General features: G+C 32.4%; 1 protein-coding gene across 1 annotated transcript in view; it reads right to left on the bottom strand.

Annotated features, from left to right (window-relative positions):
* Window positions 1-21,116, bottom strand: part of PDS5A (PDS5 cohesin associated factor A) — a 141,533-nt gene that overhangs the window by 68,859 nt on the left and 51,558 nt on the right. The window contains exons 6-16 of the mRNA XM_043553187.1: window positions 19,914-20,040; window positions 17,939-18,019; window positions 15,633-15,773; window positions 12,698-12,813; window positions 10,258-10,352; window positions 9,376-9,521; window positions 7,080-7,231; window positions 5,476-5,589; window positions 3,157-3,238; window positions 1,782-1,830; window positions 1,458-1,597 (exon numbers count right to left, since the gene is read on the bottom strand). Of these exons, the coding sequence (XP_043409122.1) occupies window positions 1,458-1,597; window positions 1,782-1,830; window positions 3,157-3,238; window positions 5,476-5,589; window positions 7,080-7,231; window positions 9,376-9,521; window positions 10,258-10,352; window positions 12,698-12,813; window positions 15,633-15,773; window positions 17,939-18,019; window positions 19,914-20,040 (1,243 nt within the window). The remainder of the gene's footprint in view (window positions 1-1,457; window positions 1,598-1,781; window positions 1,831-3,156; window positions 3,239-5,475; window positions 5,590-7,079; window positions 7,232-9,375; window positions 9,522-10,257; window positions 10,353-12,697; window positions 12,814-15,632; window positions 15,774-17,938; window positions 18,020-19,913; window positions 20,041-21,116) is intronic.

Genomic DNA, 21,116 nt, shown 5'->3' with positions numbered 1-21,116 from the left:
GTTGAGCAGTACTCAGTTTGAACTGGCTCTTCCGGTAAACAATGGAATGTATAGAAAGAACACAATTGTGGACTTATGATAGATCTAGACTCTATCTGAAGCTCAGCCACTATCACCAGATGTAAAATACTGGATAAGAAACCTTAAAATTCAATGTCTTTATTTGTAAAATCAAATGCTTAAACCAACTATTTCTAAGGTCTTTTCAAGCTATTTCATTCTATGATCCAATTATATTAGTTGATGCCCTGCAGGACACAGCACTCTGGAGCTAGAATTCTAAATCTCAAAGAAGTAAATGAAACCTTTAAATGTTTTCGGCAAACCACTCATTCAGAAGTGCAAAGGTTGAGGGAGTCTGGGTGGTTGGTATATCCATATTCCCAGACCCAAAAGAAGAGTCCACTGTTCTCTTCCCTAACTTGGCTTCCCCTCATCTTTTCCTAATTCCTGGTCTTTTTAGATCCACTTAGTGACCCAGTATTCCTAGAATGAATAAAAAATACCTATACCATGCTTTCATACCATTTCTTATACACATGTATCACAGTCCTCATCCCTTTATTACATAATTATCCCACTCTAATTCTTTCTAGAACAAAGTTAGACATAAGTATCTGAAATATTTTTTTTCTCTTATTCATCTCTGTAAGCCTAGTCCCAAACATAGCAGTTGTAATATATGCGCTATACCACAGAAATACAATGTATTTAAATCCTAAAGGGCCATGTATTAGGACACACTCTCTCTCTCTCTCTCTCTCTCTCTCTCTCACACACACACACACACACACACACACACACACACATACACACACACAAAATCTTCTAACGATCCTGTGAGGTTTTCACACATAGATGAGAAAAATGAGGCTACAAAATATTGAACTTACTAAAGGTCACACTGGTAGTAAATGGTATAGGTGAAATTCAAACACAAAACTCATAAAATGCTGAATAAAAAAATGGATGAAGTTCTTTCCTGATATTTTCAATGAATACTGGTTTTCTATAAAATAAAGAATCCAGGAATAGAATGAAGACAAAAGCCTAAATGGGAAATTACCTTCTCTATAAATGCATATATGACAATGTAACTGTTGCTAATTTATTGACAAGGGTTATCTCCATCCTAATACAGAAGTGAAGAAAATGTATGCACACACAAGGATTTAGAAAGTTCTATTTACATTAACAAATGTCTACTAAATGCAAAGCATACTGTCTTGCTCAATTCCTAGGACCAATCTCCCTAGCTTAGTTCTCTAGTGTTTTCCCTGGAATTTGGCTGAACACTGGTGAGACAACTAAGCTGATCACAGATATACTCCTGAGTAATTTAGAGCTCACATTATAGTTAAATTAACACAAATAATTTATGTAAGGCAGGTTTTAATGAAATATAAATTTCAATAAGCAAAGCTAAAAGAACAAATGTACAAGTATAATTTACTAACCACACAAACATCTGCCTGTTTGCAAGAACAGGTTGGACTGATTAATAACTCCAGCTGAGACCGCAATTTCTCATCATCACCGAGAACCTGATTAAATTTCTTCACAAAATCTTGTGCTTTCCCAGGGTCAGGCAAATTCTCTATAAAAATGAAAGAGAATCAGTATTATAAAAGAAAAACTACTCTGCTTAACTAAGAGCAAGCTCTCTTAAAAATTATGCTGAATTATTTTCTTTTACTTGGTATTAAATTGTCCCATTGGGTAAGTTATTTGCCTGTTTTGATGTTTATTATGTTATATATGGAATGAATAAGCAAACTCACTTGCTATGGTCATCAGTTTTCCAAACATGGCAGAACAGTTAGCCTCTGACTGAAATTTAAAACAAAAAGAAGTCATATGAACAAATTTCTGTAAGAAAATCCAAACTCAGTATTATACCTTTTTTAAAATTAAAAAAAAAAAAAAAAATCATCACAAACCAGCCACCAGAAAATCTATACCAGAAGTTGGTAACACAAAATTGTGGAGTAGCAACAACTATTAAGTCAGGACAAACAGAAGGAAAGGTGATGTCAGAAGGAAGGTATTTAAAAATTAAAAAAGGAATATACAATTTCCATAGAGAAAACATCTTGCCAGAAGATTGAACTGAAGATAACTGAAACAATTATCATACCAAAATTACTGTGAAACCATACATCAAAGAAAATTAACTAAAAATGTGAATAGGAAAAAAAAATTCTTCCTGAATAGTTCTATTATCTATTTTATGACCTATTACTAAAATAACCTCAAAACAAACAAACGAACAAAAAAAAAACAACTCAGAAAATCACCTCCTTTCCAAAAAGTACTTCTGGTGCTCGCTTCAGCAGCACATATACAAAAAGTACTTCCGTATTGTCCAACACAATAAAGTATGAAATTTGAGTAATTTGGATCAGAAATTGGTAAACTATGGTCCTACAGACCATCTGTTTTTATTAAAGGTTTGCTGAAACACACACTGTTTATTTACATACTGTCTATGACTGCTTTTGCAATTTTATAAAGGCAGAGTTGAGAAGTTCACCAAGACTTTATGGCTGGCAAAGCCTAAATTTTTACAACCTCATCAGTTACAAAAAAAGTTTGCCAACCCTTGCTTTAGCATCAATAGATATTTGAAGGGTCTCTGTCTATGATTCCCTAGTTAAGAACACCTATTCTAGCAACACATTGAGAAATATATTAAGAAATTACTCAAGTTTCTTTCCCCCATCTACCAGAAAACATTGGGCAGAATTTTTTTTTGTTAATTTGACTTTGGCATATTTATAGGATTGGCACTGGATTTGATACTGACTCTATATTGAAGGACCAAAAAATCATGGAGTAAAAAAAAAACCCATGACTTTATATAGAATTTTATCTTGAGACTTAATTCTAATTATTTGAAAATTGATGAACTATGTATAAATGCTTAGTATCTAAAGTGATAAACTAGACATCACCATTTCTTTGCTCATGCTAGAAAATAAAATTTTGTTATATTCATTTACAGTGAAAATTTTGCTTAGAAAACTACAGAAATTATGTGTAACTGACATTTGGAAAATACTCAAAATACTTTTTGCTTGCTTCATTATATGTAACTAGAGAAAAACTGAATAATGACCATAACAAACTATTAATTTAAACAAATCATGAACCTACTGTAGGTTGCTTGTGCAAATCCAATAGTTCTCGTACATGACTTCTGAGCATGTTCTGACACTTCCACATTTCGTTGAGAGCTCTGTTAATAAAGTTATAAGCATGAAAAAGAGATAACGTAATATAACAATTCTGGTAACTACTCCATCCTACTTTTCTTGTTGCCTTGTATAAATACACCATGCTTGTATATCTACCTAAAATTTTAAGCACCAGCACTGACATTTATTTATTAGGATTAAGACAGGTTAGTTTAAAAATTTTTTTTAACATTTATTTATTTTAGAGAGAGACAGAGTAGAGGATGGGCAGAGAAAGAGGGAAGAGAGAATCCTAAGCAGGCTCTGCTCTCTGTGCTCCACTCTGTGAATGCAGAGCCTAATGTGGGGCTCAAACCTACAACCCGGGAGACCATGACTCGAGCCAAAATCAAGACTGATGGCTCATGACTGAGCTACCCAGGCGCCCCAAGACAGGTTAGTTTAAAATGGTAAACGTAAACCTTCTTATGAGATAAAATATTTGAGAAGTTTAGGAGGATGAAAAAAATCTTTCCAGGTAAATGAAGGGACTGAAAGACATTCTAAGCAGAGATAGCTAGAATGTTCTGGCATAAAAGACAAAATGTCATCAAAATGCCTGCAACAAAGGAAACTTAAAAAAAATTTACAGATTTGGAACACAGACTATGAATGGAGTAGTATCAGGAAGCTGGAACATACTGTAGAAAAGGATCAGATTGTAAAGGCTTTTCATGGCAAGCTAAGACATATGTATGAAAGGCTGGAAAAATGAACTTCTTAGAAATGATGTAGATTCAAGGAACCAAATTTAACTTGAGTGTGTTTACTCTAGACTACTCTCTCTATGAAAGCAGATTTTCTTCTCTCACAAACACAGTCCATAATTCCAGGTGTCTAGAGGACCTCTGAGATATTAGTCTATCTTAGAGTATTGTTTGCCAATATTCTGAAATATAAACAGAGACTAAACCTTAGGCCAGGGATTTACTATCTACAGTGAGCATTAGGAATCACTCACAAATTAAAAACAAATGATGGCTAATGCCTCCTTACACGATACACTAAGGATACTACGTTACTTCTGTAGAATTTCTGCTGAAAATGTATAAACTTAATCTAATAATGAGGAAACACTAGATGAACCCAAATTGAGGGAATATTCTACAAAATAACTGGACTGGACTATGCAATACTCTTCCCTAGTCATCAAAGTCCTAAAAGACAAAGAAAGAGAGAGCAATGGCTTCAAGTTAAGAGACCAGACACATGACAACCAAATGCAATCTGTAATACTAGAAAGGGGGGAAAAAAAAAACCCCATAAAGCACATTAATGAGACAACTGAGGAAATTTAAATACATATTAGATTAGACAATAATATTGTATCAATGCTAAATCTCTTGATTTGTCAAGAATACTCTGGTTATATCCTATTCTTAGGGAATATACATTGAAATATTTAGGGGTAACGGGATCTAATGTCTGCAAATTACTCTCAGATGGTTCAGAAGAAAATATTTATGTAGAGATAAAGAAAAAGTATATGCAAATGGCAAATGATAAAGCAGATGATGAATCTGGGTATAAGGACATCATAATGCTCTGTACTATTCCTGCAGTCTTTCTGTAAATTTGAAATTATATGAAAGTTAAAAGATAAATATACAAAATATACACATATTGTAATAAACACACACACACACACACACACACACACATGCTGAGGTTCTTTTCAGAAGAACCAGGTATCTCAACAACAGGACTTATTTACTTTTTAAAAAGCTTTATTACAGTGGAGTGACCACATATCCCAGTGGCCTAGGACAGTTAAAGTTTATATCAACTGTCTGATCAAAAATATTAATAGTGCCTTTCAGTCTCAAAAATATCCCAGTTCAGACTACCAATCATATGGTCCTTCTACATAGAGGTGATCTGGATATGCTCTCTTGCTAAAGAAGTAGTACTTAGTTCTTAGACATAGTATTGTAAAGCTCCAATAGTGTAATTCAGACTCCAGTCAACAAGCAGACAAAAGTAATTTTGACATGGGGATTCCTTTGAATCCCTGAAACGATATATATATTACGGACTCAGGTGCCAAAATACTATCTATGTACATAGGAATATTTTTGCTTTTAAATTTACCTGAACTTGTGAAATTTTTCTCTATAAATATTTACCTGAGGTTCCTGATTCAACTAGAAGAAGCAACAACCCCATCAACAACAATTAGATAAGGTGAAGTAATTTTATAAAATCTTTACTCCAAACATTCACTTAAAAAGTAACTTACTTGACAGCATTTGGATCCAAACTAGCATATAAATAATATAAGCATTTCATTCTCTCTTCTGTTTCCAGGTTGTGGGGGACAAGATACTGAGCAAAGATTTTCTCTACCAACAGTCTATGAAACAAAAAATACCCACCAATAATATAATTATTCTATTTTTTAGAAGCAACAGGCATTTTATATTTTAACCATCTTATGCAAAAATATCAGACCTATATGTGCAAATGGTGATGCCTATATGTGCAAATACAATGGAAAATATTATTATGTGACTGGTTCCTTTTCTTGGAGTACAGTTGTGGGTTGGGTTTTGTTTTTGTTTTTTGTTTTTTGTTTTTTTTTTTGAGCAATCTCTATGCCCAACATAGGGCTCAACCCATGAGATCAAGTCGCATGCTCTACCAACTGAGCCAGGCAGGTACCGTGGACTAGTTATTTTTAAACTTACAGCTAGTTGCGATTTGTGACTTTACTTTTTGTCAGTGTGGAACATTTGTTCTAAAAGGGTCATACATTACTCCTAAACACAAGGTGCTAGGCTGTTCCACCTATTCTTCTTCATCAGTCCTGATCTATAATAGTAAATTACTTAACACTACATATAAAGCTAACAATCAAGAACAGCTAATTGTCAAAAACAAAAACATTAACTTTCTCTAGTTATAGTTCAACTCTTTCCCCGTGGTGTCATTACATAAAATCAGAAGCATCTTCCTTCATATTGCTTCCTGAAAAGTTAGCTTTTCCTGGGCACATCTGATCTCTCTTCTCTCCACAGTCTAAATTCCTTACCAATACTGCAATAACTTTCTTGCTAAGCTTATATTTATTATTCAATATCACTGGAATAAGAAAATACAAGAGACCCTCATTTATCAATGAAATGCACAGCCAATGATACCAAAGCAGTCAGTCTAATGTAACAAAACATTCCAGGTATTCTGCAAAAGCCAAAATCATCACTGCAATTAAAAACAGAATTACAAGTAAAACTTGAAAAATGAAAACAACCTAAGTCCTTATCACTAGAAAAAAAATTTGTAACTAAGGTGCCATATCGTGATCTTTTCCCAATATATACAAATATAGAATGTTATACACACCTGAAACTAGTATGCTATGTATCAATTATACCTCAATAAAAAAAAAAACACCACAGTACTACCTCTATTAATATTTACAGTGTTTCAAAAAAGGAAGCATAACAACTAGCAGTTACTGAATAGTGCTGTATTGCCAGGCATTGGGCTAGGGAGCTCTATGTTCATTTTTTATTTAATCTACATTACAATCTTGTAAGGAAAGCTTTATTATTACTCCTTTTTTTTAGATAAAACCAAGATATACAGAAGACGGTTGTGCAAAGACACACATCTAATAAGGGGCAAAATGAACATCTGGCCTCTGGTCTGACTCTGAAGCCCGTGTCTATTTCATTAATTATGCTACTTGACAATTATTGCTAGTCTTATTTAAATATAGTATGTATAAATACAATAAAGTGATTTCTAAATTTAGAAATAATTATAAAAGAGAAGTAAATTATGTTAAAAAAATTAAAAGCATTTTTATATTCAACCATTCTACCAACATATTAGACTCACTTGTCATCGATGCTATTCTGATAATAAATATGCAAAAGCTTGTCCTTTATCCAGCTGACTTTCTCTGCAGCTTCTTTTCCTGCTTCACCATGAAGACAGTATTTCTTATAAAGCTGAGCAAGACCCATCATAGCTTCTTTTCTTACTCGCCACTAAAAAGTATAGTTTATTGAATGAGTGAGATACCAAACTTTAGAATGCTAATCTGTAAAAAATTGCCATTTCTTCAACTAGGTTGTACAATCAGACTTACATGTATATAAACTAGCACAATATTTATTTTCCTAAGCAACAAATTGCTTTACCAACACTGAACAGGTTCTTATTTATAAATCTGACTACTTTAAAAATTGTCTAATGCAAATACTACTACATCAACCTACCAATTTTATTTCCCTCACAGCCAAGCCATCAGTAGTAAATCTTACAGAAGACTTCATTAGATTCTGTCTTAAAAAATGTGCCCAAGTTTTAGAAGTGATTAAAAGGTAAAAGAGAAAGTGTGTGATTTACTCTGCAACCAAAAGCCCTATCATCTGGAATGCTGTATCCTAATTAAATTTCTTTTGTTATTAACTCAGAATAAGAAGAGCAAAATTTAATATCAAGATCTTAGAATTACAAAGTTGGAAAGTACCTTAGCGATCATCTTAAGTGAACTTCCTTACTTTATAGATTAAATGGGCAAATGATTTACCTAGCCACATACTACTAGTTACTGGAAGACTCTTTGGGACTTCTAGAGACTGGAACGGTTTACTAGGAGGAAAGAAAGGTAGTAGGAGGAAGGTAGATAAAAAAGGAGACTATAAAAACCTACAGTTAGAACCATGATAGTGAGATGTAGTAAAACAAAACAAAACAAAACAAAACCAGAAAAGATATTTATCCCAACAAGTCAGAACATATTATCTTTGGTTTATTTACATTAATATTTCTTTATAATTTTTTGTACAATTTCCTCATTTTTAGGCTATTTAGTAGATGAATGAAACTCTGTCCCCATACAACAAGTAATGGATGTCGTGTGACATTTCTCACATGAAACCAAAGAATGTAAGCAGTGAAATCTAAAGATTAAGTCCTGTCCTCACATTTTATAGAGGAGAAAACAAATTTCAGAAAGGCTATACCCAGGGGCATCTAATTTATTACACCAAAATCCAGGTCCTAAAATGTCTAGTAGATGCTATATGACCATACCATGCACCCTCAGGAAGATTAATTTATTTAACTCCTTCGGAAAGTATAAACATTTACAGAAGCTGGAGTGAAATGTTACTAAAAGGAGGAAATAACACAAATGGTAATACCTTAAATCAAGTGTGTGTATGGGGTTGGGGAGAGAGTTACCAGCTAATCACTAGGTAGGGTATCATTTCATTTAAATTAAAGCCAAGAGGAAAAACTTGTTCAAAGTTAGAATTACTGATACAGTTGAATATGTTCAACAGTGCCCACTTTACATATTTGCCTCCTCTATTTTAAAAGAAAGAATAAATACCTCTTGCTATATTTCATATCCAAGAAATGTAGTTTTACTCTGAAATTATTACTAAATGACACTGGTTTCAGGAGGACAGTGTGTTTTAAACTATGCATCAAATAAAATAGCACACTGCAAAGGCAACCTCTGTTAAAGATGTTAGTAAGAAGCATGTCTAATCAGCCTGCCTTGCACGTCTGTCTCTTGCTTATAGTTGACACTATTCCTTAGGAACCACTTTTGTTGTTCTTAGTACTACTCTTATCAACCCATGTTTTTAACTGTAACCAGAGAGAGGAAATCACCCAAAAAAGTTAACTAAAGAACTATCATTTCTGCCCTTAGCTTAGCAAAGCAATACAGAAATATCATTTTCATATAAAGTAACATATTCTTTTAATTCAATGAGTGATAGACCCAGCTAAGTTTATATAACATGTCAATTTTGAAAATGCTAACTATAAGAAAAAAAAAAACAACATAGGTGATCAATCACTATTCTTTTGAAACTCATCATATAAGTGAAAAGGTAAAATAAAACTTTAATTGAGCTGCTCTTTTTTATAAAGGTAGGCTAGAAGACAAACCCATGCCTAATATCTGAAAAGCTATAGAACCCAATGTATTCATTTGTAAAGGTAATTAAAAGATACACAGAAAACATAAAAAATTTTAGATTTTTACTTAGTACTGTATTGATTTGAACTTCACACATAAAAGTTTTAGGTACACTAGGAATAATTCCTATTGTATTTAACAAACACTTTAAATATAGCAAATTACAAAAGAATAAAATTCCTCAGATTTTACCCGTTTATCCAGTGTTCTTTCCCTTACAAAGCCAAGTAGCTGATCATTCACTAAGGCAAGGTCTCTTTTGGCAGCTGTTATTATAGTAACAATGACATCATGACGAATTGCTTCTTCTGGATCATGTGATCTAACTTTCAAATATTCTGTAATATAAGAAAAAAACTAAAGCTAAATGTTAGCTATGATATTTGTCATGTTCAGAATGACAGAAAAAACCAATGCTTTATGTTTTTATCCATACCAAAACAATGTTTGTAAAATGAGGCATGAATTAAAATAATTTTATTTTTGAGGAGGCAATACCCTACATAATCACAAAATAAACTAGACCACACTAGGTAGCTATTACTGCAAAGTCACATCTTAATAAAGAATGTATTTTGCCTCAACTACTCTGGAAAAGTCAAATCACAAAGCAATATCTGATTTATATAGTTCAAAACTTAAGTTACAATACCTCTTTTTTGGTAAATACCATTTTGATAAAAGCATTTATTTACTAACACCAAATAAGTGAGTTCAAATGCTCTAAGTTCAAGTGAAGAATGAGAAATTCTAGTCTACTCCAGAAGATACTTTTCCACTTACTATTAGATATGTTACTATATTTAATTATCACATAGGTATAATGATTTGTGCCAAATCCAACGTCTACTTCCTCAAATTACGATTTCCAAAAAATTCCAAAGGATTACAATATGAAGATTTCAAATATAATTTTATTGTACAAACATAAAATCATTTATAGTTCATGACTGATAGAAATCTGAAATAGTGTCAGAGTTAAAACCTATTCAGAAACTAAATGTAAGATCAAAGCTCCCATCTAAATGTATTTGTGTAATTGCTCCCATATTTGTAATAAATCAGCCAGCTTACCTGTGAGATCCTTTGCTAAATCTGGGTGATTCATTAAACAGTGGCTGGCAAATTTCACACTTTCTAATCTCACAGGAACGTGAATATCATTAAATCTACATGGAAATAGTTGCTAAAGATTAGTTGTAAAGGCAACATAATTACTGTCAAATAAGGTATATCCACATTATATAAATGGCTGTTAATTATTATGACAGTTAATGGGTTCTGAAGGTAGAATATAAAGAAATACATATTTTCACAAAAACATTTTTGAAAACAGAATGTTTACCACACCAAAACAAACAAAAGTATAAACATATCCCTCAACCCACACTATCTAACTCTGTAGTGCCCCAAATTTAACAGCCTAAAATGATACAAAACAAACAAAAAAATAAATATTTAAAACCTAAAAAATCTACATGAAAAAAGTTTATAGAGGGAAAATACTAGGAGGAATAAGAGGTAGAAAGCAAGAGAGAGGCAGATCCAGAAGTTCAAAGATGATTTTATAAAATGCTTGTGTCATGCTGCCTTACAACAAAAGCAAACCCTCCGATAAACTTGTATTTAAATGCTCTTTTAAAAGGTCTAGTACATTGTAAAATTGCAATAAGTATGAAACACTTCATGTAGATCCACAAATATAAATAAAGAGTTAAGCTCAGCAATTCTCAAATTTAAAATTTATTATGGGCAATTTAAAAAACATTTATTAATTATAAATAAAGTGATTCTAAAAAGCAAGAAATATTTTTATTTTTGAAGTAATCTCATAAAATAACCAATTAAAGTTATTTAATAAACATTTTACGTCCATGGCCTTTTACTTCCTTAAACAATTTTACTTTAATAAATCGTGCATTTAGGATTTATAATTTTATTTTTAAAATATTTTTAAAATATTTATTCTGAGAGAGAGAGAGAGAGAGAGAGAGAGAGAGAGCGAGCACAAGTGGGGGGGGATGGGGTGCAGAGAGACAGGGAGAGAGAGAATCCCAAGGCGGCTCCGTGCAGGGGTCGATCTCACAAACCATGAGATCATGAGTTTGACGCTTAATTGACTGAGTCACCCAGGTGCCCCTAGGATTAATGATCTTCTAACTGCCAGAAAAAAATGAAAACATTACCATTTATGATCAAGTAAATTACAAAGTATCAAAACACTTACTGTTAAATAGCTAAGGTAAATAATATGGTAAAACTGGTAATACTTCTTTGTTTCTATGAATCAGAGACTGATTATTAGATATAGCAGTGAATGTAAAATTATGAATATAAGAAACTGCTTACAGCTGATTTAGTTTTTACAAGTGATTGTTTTGCTATAAACACTGAGGCAATCACAAGGACAAAAATCACTCTTCTGTTTACTGACAAGTACAGTTGCTTCATTATCTCTAAGTTCTCATAAAATCAAGTTTCATTATTCAAAATAGCATTTAAAGACCTTCAGAATGGTCTGTTCTGGGAAAGTAACTTAAGACTGTCATTATGTCAGTGTCAGAGATTTCTCAGATTTGTTTGTTATACTGTAATATTTAACTTACGATTATTATAATGAATTTATCTTAACATAATTTCTAAGCCCACCTTCTGAACCAGTTGAATTGATAAATCTAAAATGTTCTCCAGAATACTAACAGTAAAAACTGGCTTTTCATGGTTTGAAGCAAAGCAACATGTACAGGGAATGCAAGAGGGAATCTGATAAATTTCATATTTTTCAACCTTACCATCATGTTGAACAGAATCTAGTAATTCTAGATTCTTGAGAAAGAACATTAAAGGCTATCTGAATTGGGTGCCTGGCTGGCTCAGTTGCTTAAGTGTCCAACTCTTGATTTTGGCTCAGGTCATGATTTCATGGTTCATGAGTTCGAGCCCCACATCTGGCTCCTGCGCTGACAGCACAGAGCTGCTTCGAACTCTCTCTCTCTTTCTCAGCCCCTCCCTGCTTGTGCACTCTCACTCTCTAAAAATAAATAAATAAACTTAAAAAAAAAAAGCTATCTGAATGAAGAGCAATTATTTTCAATTTCAAAGTCATATAATACCACATTAGTTCACAACATACATCATTCAATTAGATAAGCTACAAACCTAAAAGATAAACACTAGTAAATGAATACATTGCTGGACTGAGGAATGGCATGGCCTGGATCATTGTCTTCAGTCTCATGATTTAAAAATCTTAAGACTGAACATTTTCAGATGTTGCCTAATGACATTATTTTAGCACAGAAAGATTAAAAAATGTTATGTGGTAAGTAAAATAATAAGCATTTCTTCATAAAAAATCTGATCTACAATTTGTTCTCCAAGAACAGCAACATAGACACTAAAAAACAAACGTATCAATTGAAGTTTTGAAATGTATGGTTTTAATCAAGCAGACCATACTGACTGGCCTCTGAAACGTAAAAATTAGAATCCATAGAACTATATGTCCTCTTACCGTCCAAGAAAACATTGCCAAAGAGGACGATTCTGTGTTGCCAAATCAGAATCTTTAGAACCAAACAATTTAGCTAAAAGTCGAACAACAGCTAATCGTTCTTCTCCATCATTGCTCTAAGGAAAAAGAGAAAATAAATGAAGTCAAGGTTTATTCATCAGATTATAGAAAACAACATGATATATTCCCAAGAAGCTACAATTTCCTATTTCTGCTTACAATGACGAGAATTTTAAAATATCATATGCTCATATGCTCTTATTTACTATGTAGAAATTGATGTGAGTCCATGTTAGATCATTTGGTTCTTTGCTCTTATTTCACACCCCCTACAACTGCTAATTTATGGCCCCTCCAACTGCTTGTTTGCAATCTATAATGTAGAAATATGAAGATAATCATTCAATTCTAACATTCTCTAAGAGTTTGAGAAAAAATTCTGTGAAGGGAAAAGCTGCAAATAATTCCCACCCTAGTAAGTTTTCTTGTAAGAAATCTTTCCTGCCATTTGAGTTCCAGGGTAAACTCATATCAATTAAAATTTTGATATATGAAATTTTAAATGAGGATCCCCTAACTTACTGGAGAACAGGACACTGAAGAATGTCATGATTCAGGAAAACTCATTTTAATGGAAGAGCAAGAATTTTTAGAAGATTTAAAGGTCAGGTGAACTGAACGCTACAAAAAAAAATCAAAACTTAGTTTGAAGTTGTTTTTCGATAAAGGCCTCCAATTTTCTTATCCTAAATCAATATATGCTATGAATTCTGTTCCAATTTCACTAGTGATGTCACATCTTAATAGAAATTAAATTATTCTGAAACCATATGGTATGTGAAACTTTAAAAATCACATATTCATGTGCTCACTTCGTTCGGCAGCACATATACTAAAAATCACATATTCACTAGGAAAACAAAGACAGTAACTAAAAGCAATTGCTAATTTTTTTCAAACATTCAAATTGTTTTTGAATACCAGAAATACCAGTAATACCAGAAATCAAATAAAGAAATATTAATGGAAAAAGATACTACATTAAAAAAATAAAGGCATGGGATATGGTCTTTGTTACGAATGGCTTATCTTTCAGGAATAGGGGTTTTATGGGTAAGAGAGGCACACTTATCAAACATGTAAAAATGAAAACTATATCAAGCTTTAACATTTATAATCATAAAAATGATTTTCTTTGATGAAGTTTTTCTCAAGCAATGTGACAACAATACAGATTAGAATCTTTTAGTAAGCCCAATCAACTAATCAACATGATTTATTTTTTTAAAGAAAAATCAATCTATCTCTTAAATGTCAAAAACTAAAATAAGTAGAAGTTTTATTCTACTGGTAACTACTTCAGTAGTTTAGTGATTACTTCAAATGATGTGACATTTCATATCTATATTTTTAACTACTGAAACTGAATGAAAACTTGCCCCCCTACCTTTTTAAAATGTAAAATATATTCCTTGAGTGAAGTTGGAATATGGTTATAGTTATGGTAAAATTTTTTTGGTGCAAAAATCACTTGGTGTCTCCCTCAGTTACTTTAAGTCCACACAAAGAAACCTAGAAATCTAGTTCTTAATTCCTTCCCACCATCTATCATGGCAATCTTGTTTAAGGATTGAAGAGGTGTGAGTTTTCATATTCAGACTGTATGAAGAGATTGAGAGAAAAAATTTTAATGCCTTATACCTAGAAATAATTTGATATGGGAACATCTTTAGGCTGTTGTTAAATTCTTAATATTAAAAAAAAAAAAAAAACCTTGTTCTTCATGGGATATTTTCCACATAACAGGGTCTCTTTTTATTTTTTTTATTTATAACCCCCCCCACCCCAAGATATAACAGAGTTTCTTAGAAGCTTGGTACGATGTCCTTTTATACTATAAATAATGAATATTTATAATAAAGACAATATGGACAATTCTTAATTATCATGTACACATGTTTTTTAAAAAGTCTAAAAATTGGAGTTCTAATCCTAAATCTTTTTATTTTTTTCTAATGCTTATTTTATTTTTGAGAGAGACAGAGTATGAGTGGGAGAGGGGCAGAGAGAGGGAGAACAGAATCTAAAGCAGGTTCCAGGCTCTGAGCTGTCAGCACAGATTCCAGGGCAGGGCTCGAACCCACAAACCGTGATGTGAGATCATGGCCTGAGCTGAAGTTGGACACTTAACCAACTGAGCCACCCAGGTGCCCCTCAAATCTGTTTTAACTGTGTAACTGGGCAAAATACTTCATCTTAAGGTTTTCACTTCAAAAATCAAAACCATAATGTTGGTCCTAACTATACCACAGTTTGATTTAAGGATCAAGTAAGATACTGGATATATAATAAAGCCTTTCAAAAAGTCCAGAATATTAAGCAAATATAAGCTGTTATCTCCTATAGTGTGATTGGGATACGAGATCAAGTGTCAAGTTTTCATATATTTGAGGAGTTATGAATTCCTCGTTGAGTTGGCCATAAAAAAAAGAGTATGCCCTAAGTCATACAGTAAAATTTTTGTCCTTGATCTATACTATGGAAGGTTCATACAGTTAAATCAAGACTCTTTGACCACTCAGTTTGAAATCTTTTGAAGTTCTAAAACATACCTACATAATAATAAATACTATTTAATAACAATATGTATTGTAAGGGATAATACCATTTTGCATACCTATAATTTGTGTCATTGTGTTTATCAGATATTCAGCAACTAGGAGAGTTATAATTTTCCAATATAATTCTATGACACCCAAATGAGAGAGACTGTTTTACTGAAATGATTAAAAAATGTATACCTTAACTAAATGTAAGAAGTTGAACTCACGTTTTATTCTTTTATATAGAACAACTATATATTTACATCTTTTACAGTTATATATAAATTTTTCTCTTAAAGCTTAAAGGGCTTAAAAATTATAGTCAGTCCTACCTTTAGTTTGAATTCAAGCTGCGGCATGACAGATAATAATAAATGCGGATCTATCGCAAAAAGTTCCTGAATCAGATCAAATACATGTTCTGACAAATCACTTACTGACGATCTTCCCAGCACCAGGACTTGATTGAAAAACTACAGGAGATAGTAAACAAAAATAAAACATCCATTTAATTAAAAAATTTGACATATTTTTTATACACATGTGTCTAAATAACATAGATTTAGGCATTACATATATAACTGAAGGGGATGAAACAAAACAGGTATTTCAATTACTAATATATGATAGAACAGTCACTAAAATAAACCTCTAAATATCAAAATAGGAATGTCCAGGGAGAAAGATAAAAAAGATTAGCTTTCTTCCAAATTAAGACAGCATTTCTAGGAATCTTAACTTTCATAAAAACAAAACAACTTAGTTTTGTCACTCATTATAAAGAATTTTACAGAGAAATTTCTTTAAAACAGAAAAATTTTAAAGACAGTCTTTTTGTTTTTTATTCAAGTCTGACTAATTTTGCCATTAGTTTAATAATAGAGAATACTTAGGGGCACCTGAATGGCTCAGTCAGTTAAGCATCTGACTCTTGATTTTGGCTCAAGTCATGATCTCACAGTTCATGGGATCAAGCCTCGCGACGGGCTCAGTGCTGTCAGCACCTGGGATTCTCTCTTTCTCCCTTTCTCTGACCCTTGGGTAGAAAGGGTCACGCTGGCTGTCACAGGACTCTATCTCACAAACTGTGAGATCATGACCTGAGCCTAAATCAAGAGTCTGACACTTAACCGACTGAGCCACCCAGGCACCTTGAATTTTTTTTTTTTTTTTTTTAATACTCAGAGAAAGTAAATACATTTGGATTCAGAGGACCAAGAGAAAGAAAAGGTGATGATATAAAAGCTAACTGATAATTTAAAAGAATGCTGGGAAGAAACAAAGACTATCAAAAGCACAAATTAAAAGAGACCTCTACTCCCTGCCAACATACATAACACACTTATAAAAAATATATTTAAAAATGCTAAAGAGGAAGTTGCACATAACTGACCTAAGTATATTTCTGGTAGTATCATCAAACAATATATGTCCTTTGAAAAGCAACATACATGAAAAGTTAGGTAATATTCATACTTATTATACAGAACATAGAAAAAAAATTAAAAATAGTTTTAACAAGTTAAAAAATACACATACACAAAAAATGAATAAGCATAGAACAGTAATTTTGGAAGGATATATGAAAGTCTATTGGTAGAGGTTATTTATGAGAACTAAAAAAAGGGTATTCAGGGTTGAAGCGAGACACTTTTCACTGTATATTCTTTTGTGAAAAGAAACTTAGTTTTACCATGTTTAAATATTAATTTAGTAATACAAACAATACTAACAATCCATACCACTGAATATACTCCCACTTGGGTTTTTTTTTAATGTGGAAAATAACTCAACAATAGATAAATGCTACATTCACAAAGAAAATTAATTACTAAAAAGAAAACATTGAACAAAATCTAAATGCAAGATAATAAGGAAATGGTTAGGTAAATTATGGGTATATGTCAGTTCAAAAAACATTTATAGTCATTGCTATTATAAATAAGGTAATATCAAAATATAGAGATATATACAAATACAGACAATTCAAAATTTTATATAGCATATCTGAAAAAATAGAGGGGTATGAGCACATGTGCAACAGTGGAATTAACTGATAAACGGACACAGAGAGCCAAAGGTAAAGAAAGGAGAAAGTAAGAGAGATCAGCATATTGGGGAGATAAAAAGATAAATATAAATACAAACGCAGTAAAAGGGGTGAAGTTGTAGACAAGTTTTCATAAAATATCTTCTATCTTATGCCATTTAAAAATGTCAAAGCTTGGGGTGCCTGGGTGGCGCAGTCGGTTAAGTGTCCGACTTCAGCCAGGTCACGATCTCACAGTCCGTGAGCTCGAGCCCCGCGTCAGGCTCTGGGCTGATGGCTCAGAGCCTGGAGCCTGTTTCCGATTCTGTGTCTCCCTCTCTCTCTGCCCCTCCCCCGTTCATGCTCTGTCTCTCTCTGTCCCAAAAATAAATAAACGTTGAAAAAAAAAATTTTTTTTAAAATGTCAAAGCTTATATATGTATTTTGTATTTGGTCACATCTGGATATATCAGTTCTTTTATGTATTTGTTTTAAATAGGTGAAACTGTTTATAGGCTAAATAAAACTATATGTAAAAGATCCCAGTAAGTTAATACAATGGATTAAGAATTATACAATTATAGAGTAAATATAAACAGAAATACATACATTGGCAATGCATGCCTCAATAGTCTGGACGGTCCTTTTCAACAGGACTTTTGCAAGGTCAAAGGACTGTTTATTTAAGTTCTGAAACACAATAAAAATATGCAAAGTTACAAAGGAGTTTGTGAATTTATGAGATAGCACCATAACGCTATTATCTTCAAATCTATAAACTATAAAGCAAAAAATATCACTGGATCTCATTTAAGGTTTTACCCAATATTCTCTAGACAAGTGGTCTTAAATGCAGAAGTTACAAATAGTGCTGTAATTCAAAAACAAACATACATTAGTTAGCCAAAAGCTCAACCCTATAGTATGTTTAGTTTTATTAAATAGAAAATGGACCTTAGGGTTTTTGGGTTAACCAGTTTGAACTGTCAATTCTACCCCTGAATCCTAAATGAATACACACAGACACCCTAACCCATCATCCTAAGTATTTCATTGTCTAATCAATATGTCCTCTAAGAAAGAGTACACCTGCAAAGTATCTCAAGAAAAACAGCTGGTCAATTATACTTGTGAAATGTTGAATACTGTGTTTGCTCCTCAAGATTCCCTGTACACTGTAACAAATTAAAGGGTCTGAGAAAGATCACAGAAAAGACATATTTAATTTTTAAAAACTTACTTGGAATGGATTTCTCATTTTAAAGAGTACCTATCAATATCTCTATACTTGGGGAGTTTTGGACCAAACTGAGATTCATTCACCATCATCCTGCACCTCTCCCAAAAAGATGCTAGGAAACTTTTTATGCAAAGAGCCAGATGGTAAATATTTTAGGCTTTTTGAGTCATACAGTTACTGCTGCAACTATGCAATTCTGCTGTTGAGCACAGCCATAGGCAAAATGAAAATGAATGAGCATGGTTGTGTTCAAATAAAATTTTATTTACATAAATAGCTAGTAGGCCAGATTTGGTTCACAAGCCACAGATTCTTGACCCTTGCTCCAAGATTTTATTCTACTGGCCAAAGAATAAGATTAGCTCAAAATTAAGGCAACCTTTCTATTTCCTAAAAGGAAATATATATATATATATATTTTTTTCTTAATCATAAAAATACTAACTAGAATATAAACACCAAATATGCTATCTATTCCTCAGAGTTTTTCCTTTCTTATTTTGCCTGACATATACTTCCCCCTGTTTGCCATACTCTCAAAATTCTGGCCAATTACAGATTCATTTGAATTAATAAAATGCAAATTATATTTAGAGGCAGAAGAAGAACTTATAATAATTAACTGTGTTATTAGAGAAGTGTAATTAGATACACCTTTCATCTAACATCTGATAATAGATCACTGAACCATTAGAGGAAAAGAGCAAGAAGGTGAATATCACTAAGGTAGACTGAGTATGGCCCTGTGGTAGAGTCTGTGGAAAGCTAAGTCCTTCAGTTCCTTAGGAAGACTTAGCAGAGAGAAACAGAAAAAGGAACCACAGGGAGAAATACACAGCTCTGAATCATCTCTTTCCCCTTAACATTAACCATATAGTTCCTGCTTCTACCAAATCTCTTTTTCTGAAAATGGCCAAGAAAAATGTAGGATATGGATTCTGAAAAGAAATACAATTCCTATGTTCCACGTCTATGTTACAAAGGAGGCAATATTTTTTTCTTTCCATAAAAACCCATAAACCACCCTCCCCCAACCAAAACCTAACCAAGACAGTACTCTCACTTCTTTTAATTCCCACATTCGATATGAGTGGTGAATGTGAAAAATTCTTGTTTTCCAGAAAATAGGCAGCACTTCACTGAATGAAAATCTTCTACCATTATAATATGTTAATCAGTAAACCTTCTAAAAACAATGGCTACAAGACTGATGTGTGTTACATTATTTTATTTGGGACTGGAGAATGATAGTGGGAATAATTACATGACATTGCAATCAGTGAAAAACAACTATTTTTAGTTGTTAAACAACATTAACCTTTAATATCTTCATAATATACAGACCTTATGTGCAGGAATGAGGTTAATAAGAATGGAGTCCAATAATTCTTGAGTAACTCCATCACCTTCCATGATGATAGAACTCATCAAGTCTAGCATGTGCATTTGTACCTTTTTATTGTGGCTATTGCTTAAAAAAAAAACAGAAAAGAAAAAAAATCGGGCTTACAAAAAGAAAATTATATTTCCCAGTTTAAAACAACTATCTCAGATATAAAAGAATTTTCCACTTGAGGGAACCATGCCAATAATGGCAAAGAAATTTTGATTGCTCTATTTACTTTCTCCCTCAGCTGTATGGTACCGTATTTTACAAAACCAAAGACCTTTAAAATGAATTAAGTCGCTATACAATTAGGATTCAGAGTGAGTTAAATTCAACCAAACAAAAACATCAACTTGAAAGAAAGGACATCTTTGCTTACATGACCCTAGATTCTAAAAGGTGATAAAATTTCAATTAAGAAAGTACAAGATAATGAAAGCAGTCTTTCATTCCTTATATCCTTTTAGATCTTAATATATTTCCCAAAATAAAACTTTATATAAACACCAAACAGCCTCAACCAATACAAGTAATTTTTGCTATAAATCTTTGTCACTAGAGATTTAATTTACCAATACTGAAATCAAAAGTCTGATATCAAATGTTTACCAGAATTTATGACTAGAAGGTTCTGAAAACGTCAGTAGGTATCTCTCAAAGAATTTCAAATAAATGAAAAATCAAGCTTAGAGTCACTTTTACTCCTACTTCCTTAGCCAGTGAAGAGTCAAATGTAGGCTTCCTCAATAAATGTCTCTACCGCTGATATAGTGCTTATCTAAAAAGACTAGCTGTAAAACCTTTATAAGTGGTAGAACATTTAGTTTTCTCTCCTTCTGAATGCATCTTAACTAAAGACCTGACCTGTCTACTTTCACATTTATCAGATATATACGTAAAGACAAATCAAAAGAAATGATATAATTTAGTTATACTACTATATACAGGGAAGTTTAAATCAAGACCAAATTTTAATATTATTTACATATCTCTTAATTAAAAAAAATAATAACATGAAATAATGTATAGGAGACCTGTGGAGCACTTGATGGTAAAATGCAAAGATGAAAATTTCTTAAGTTGGTAGAAAAATTATCACATTAGATACACCGTTTCCTAGAACTTTTGGAAAGATACCCCATTGCATGCCTTCTTCCAAA

The sequence above is a fragment of the Prionailurus bengalensis genome, chromosome B1 (genome assembly GCF_016509475.1).
Source record: "Prionailurus bengalensis isolate Pbe53 chromosome B1, Fcat_Pben_1.1_paternal_pri, whole genome shotgun sequence".
Taxonomy (NCBI): domain Eukaryota; kingdom Metazoa; phylum Chordata; class Mammalia; order Carnivora; family Felidae; genus Prionailurus; species Prionailurus bengalensis.
This window is presented reverse-complemented; position numbering and strand designations above follow the sequence as displayed.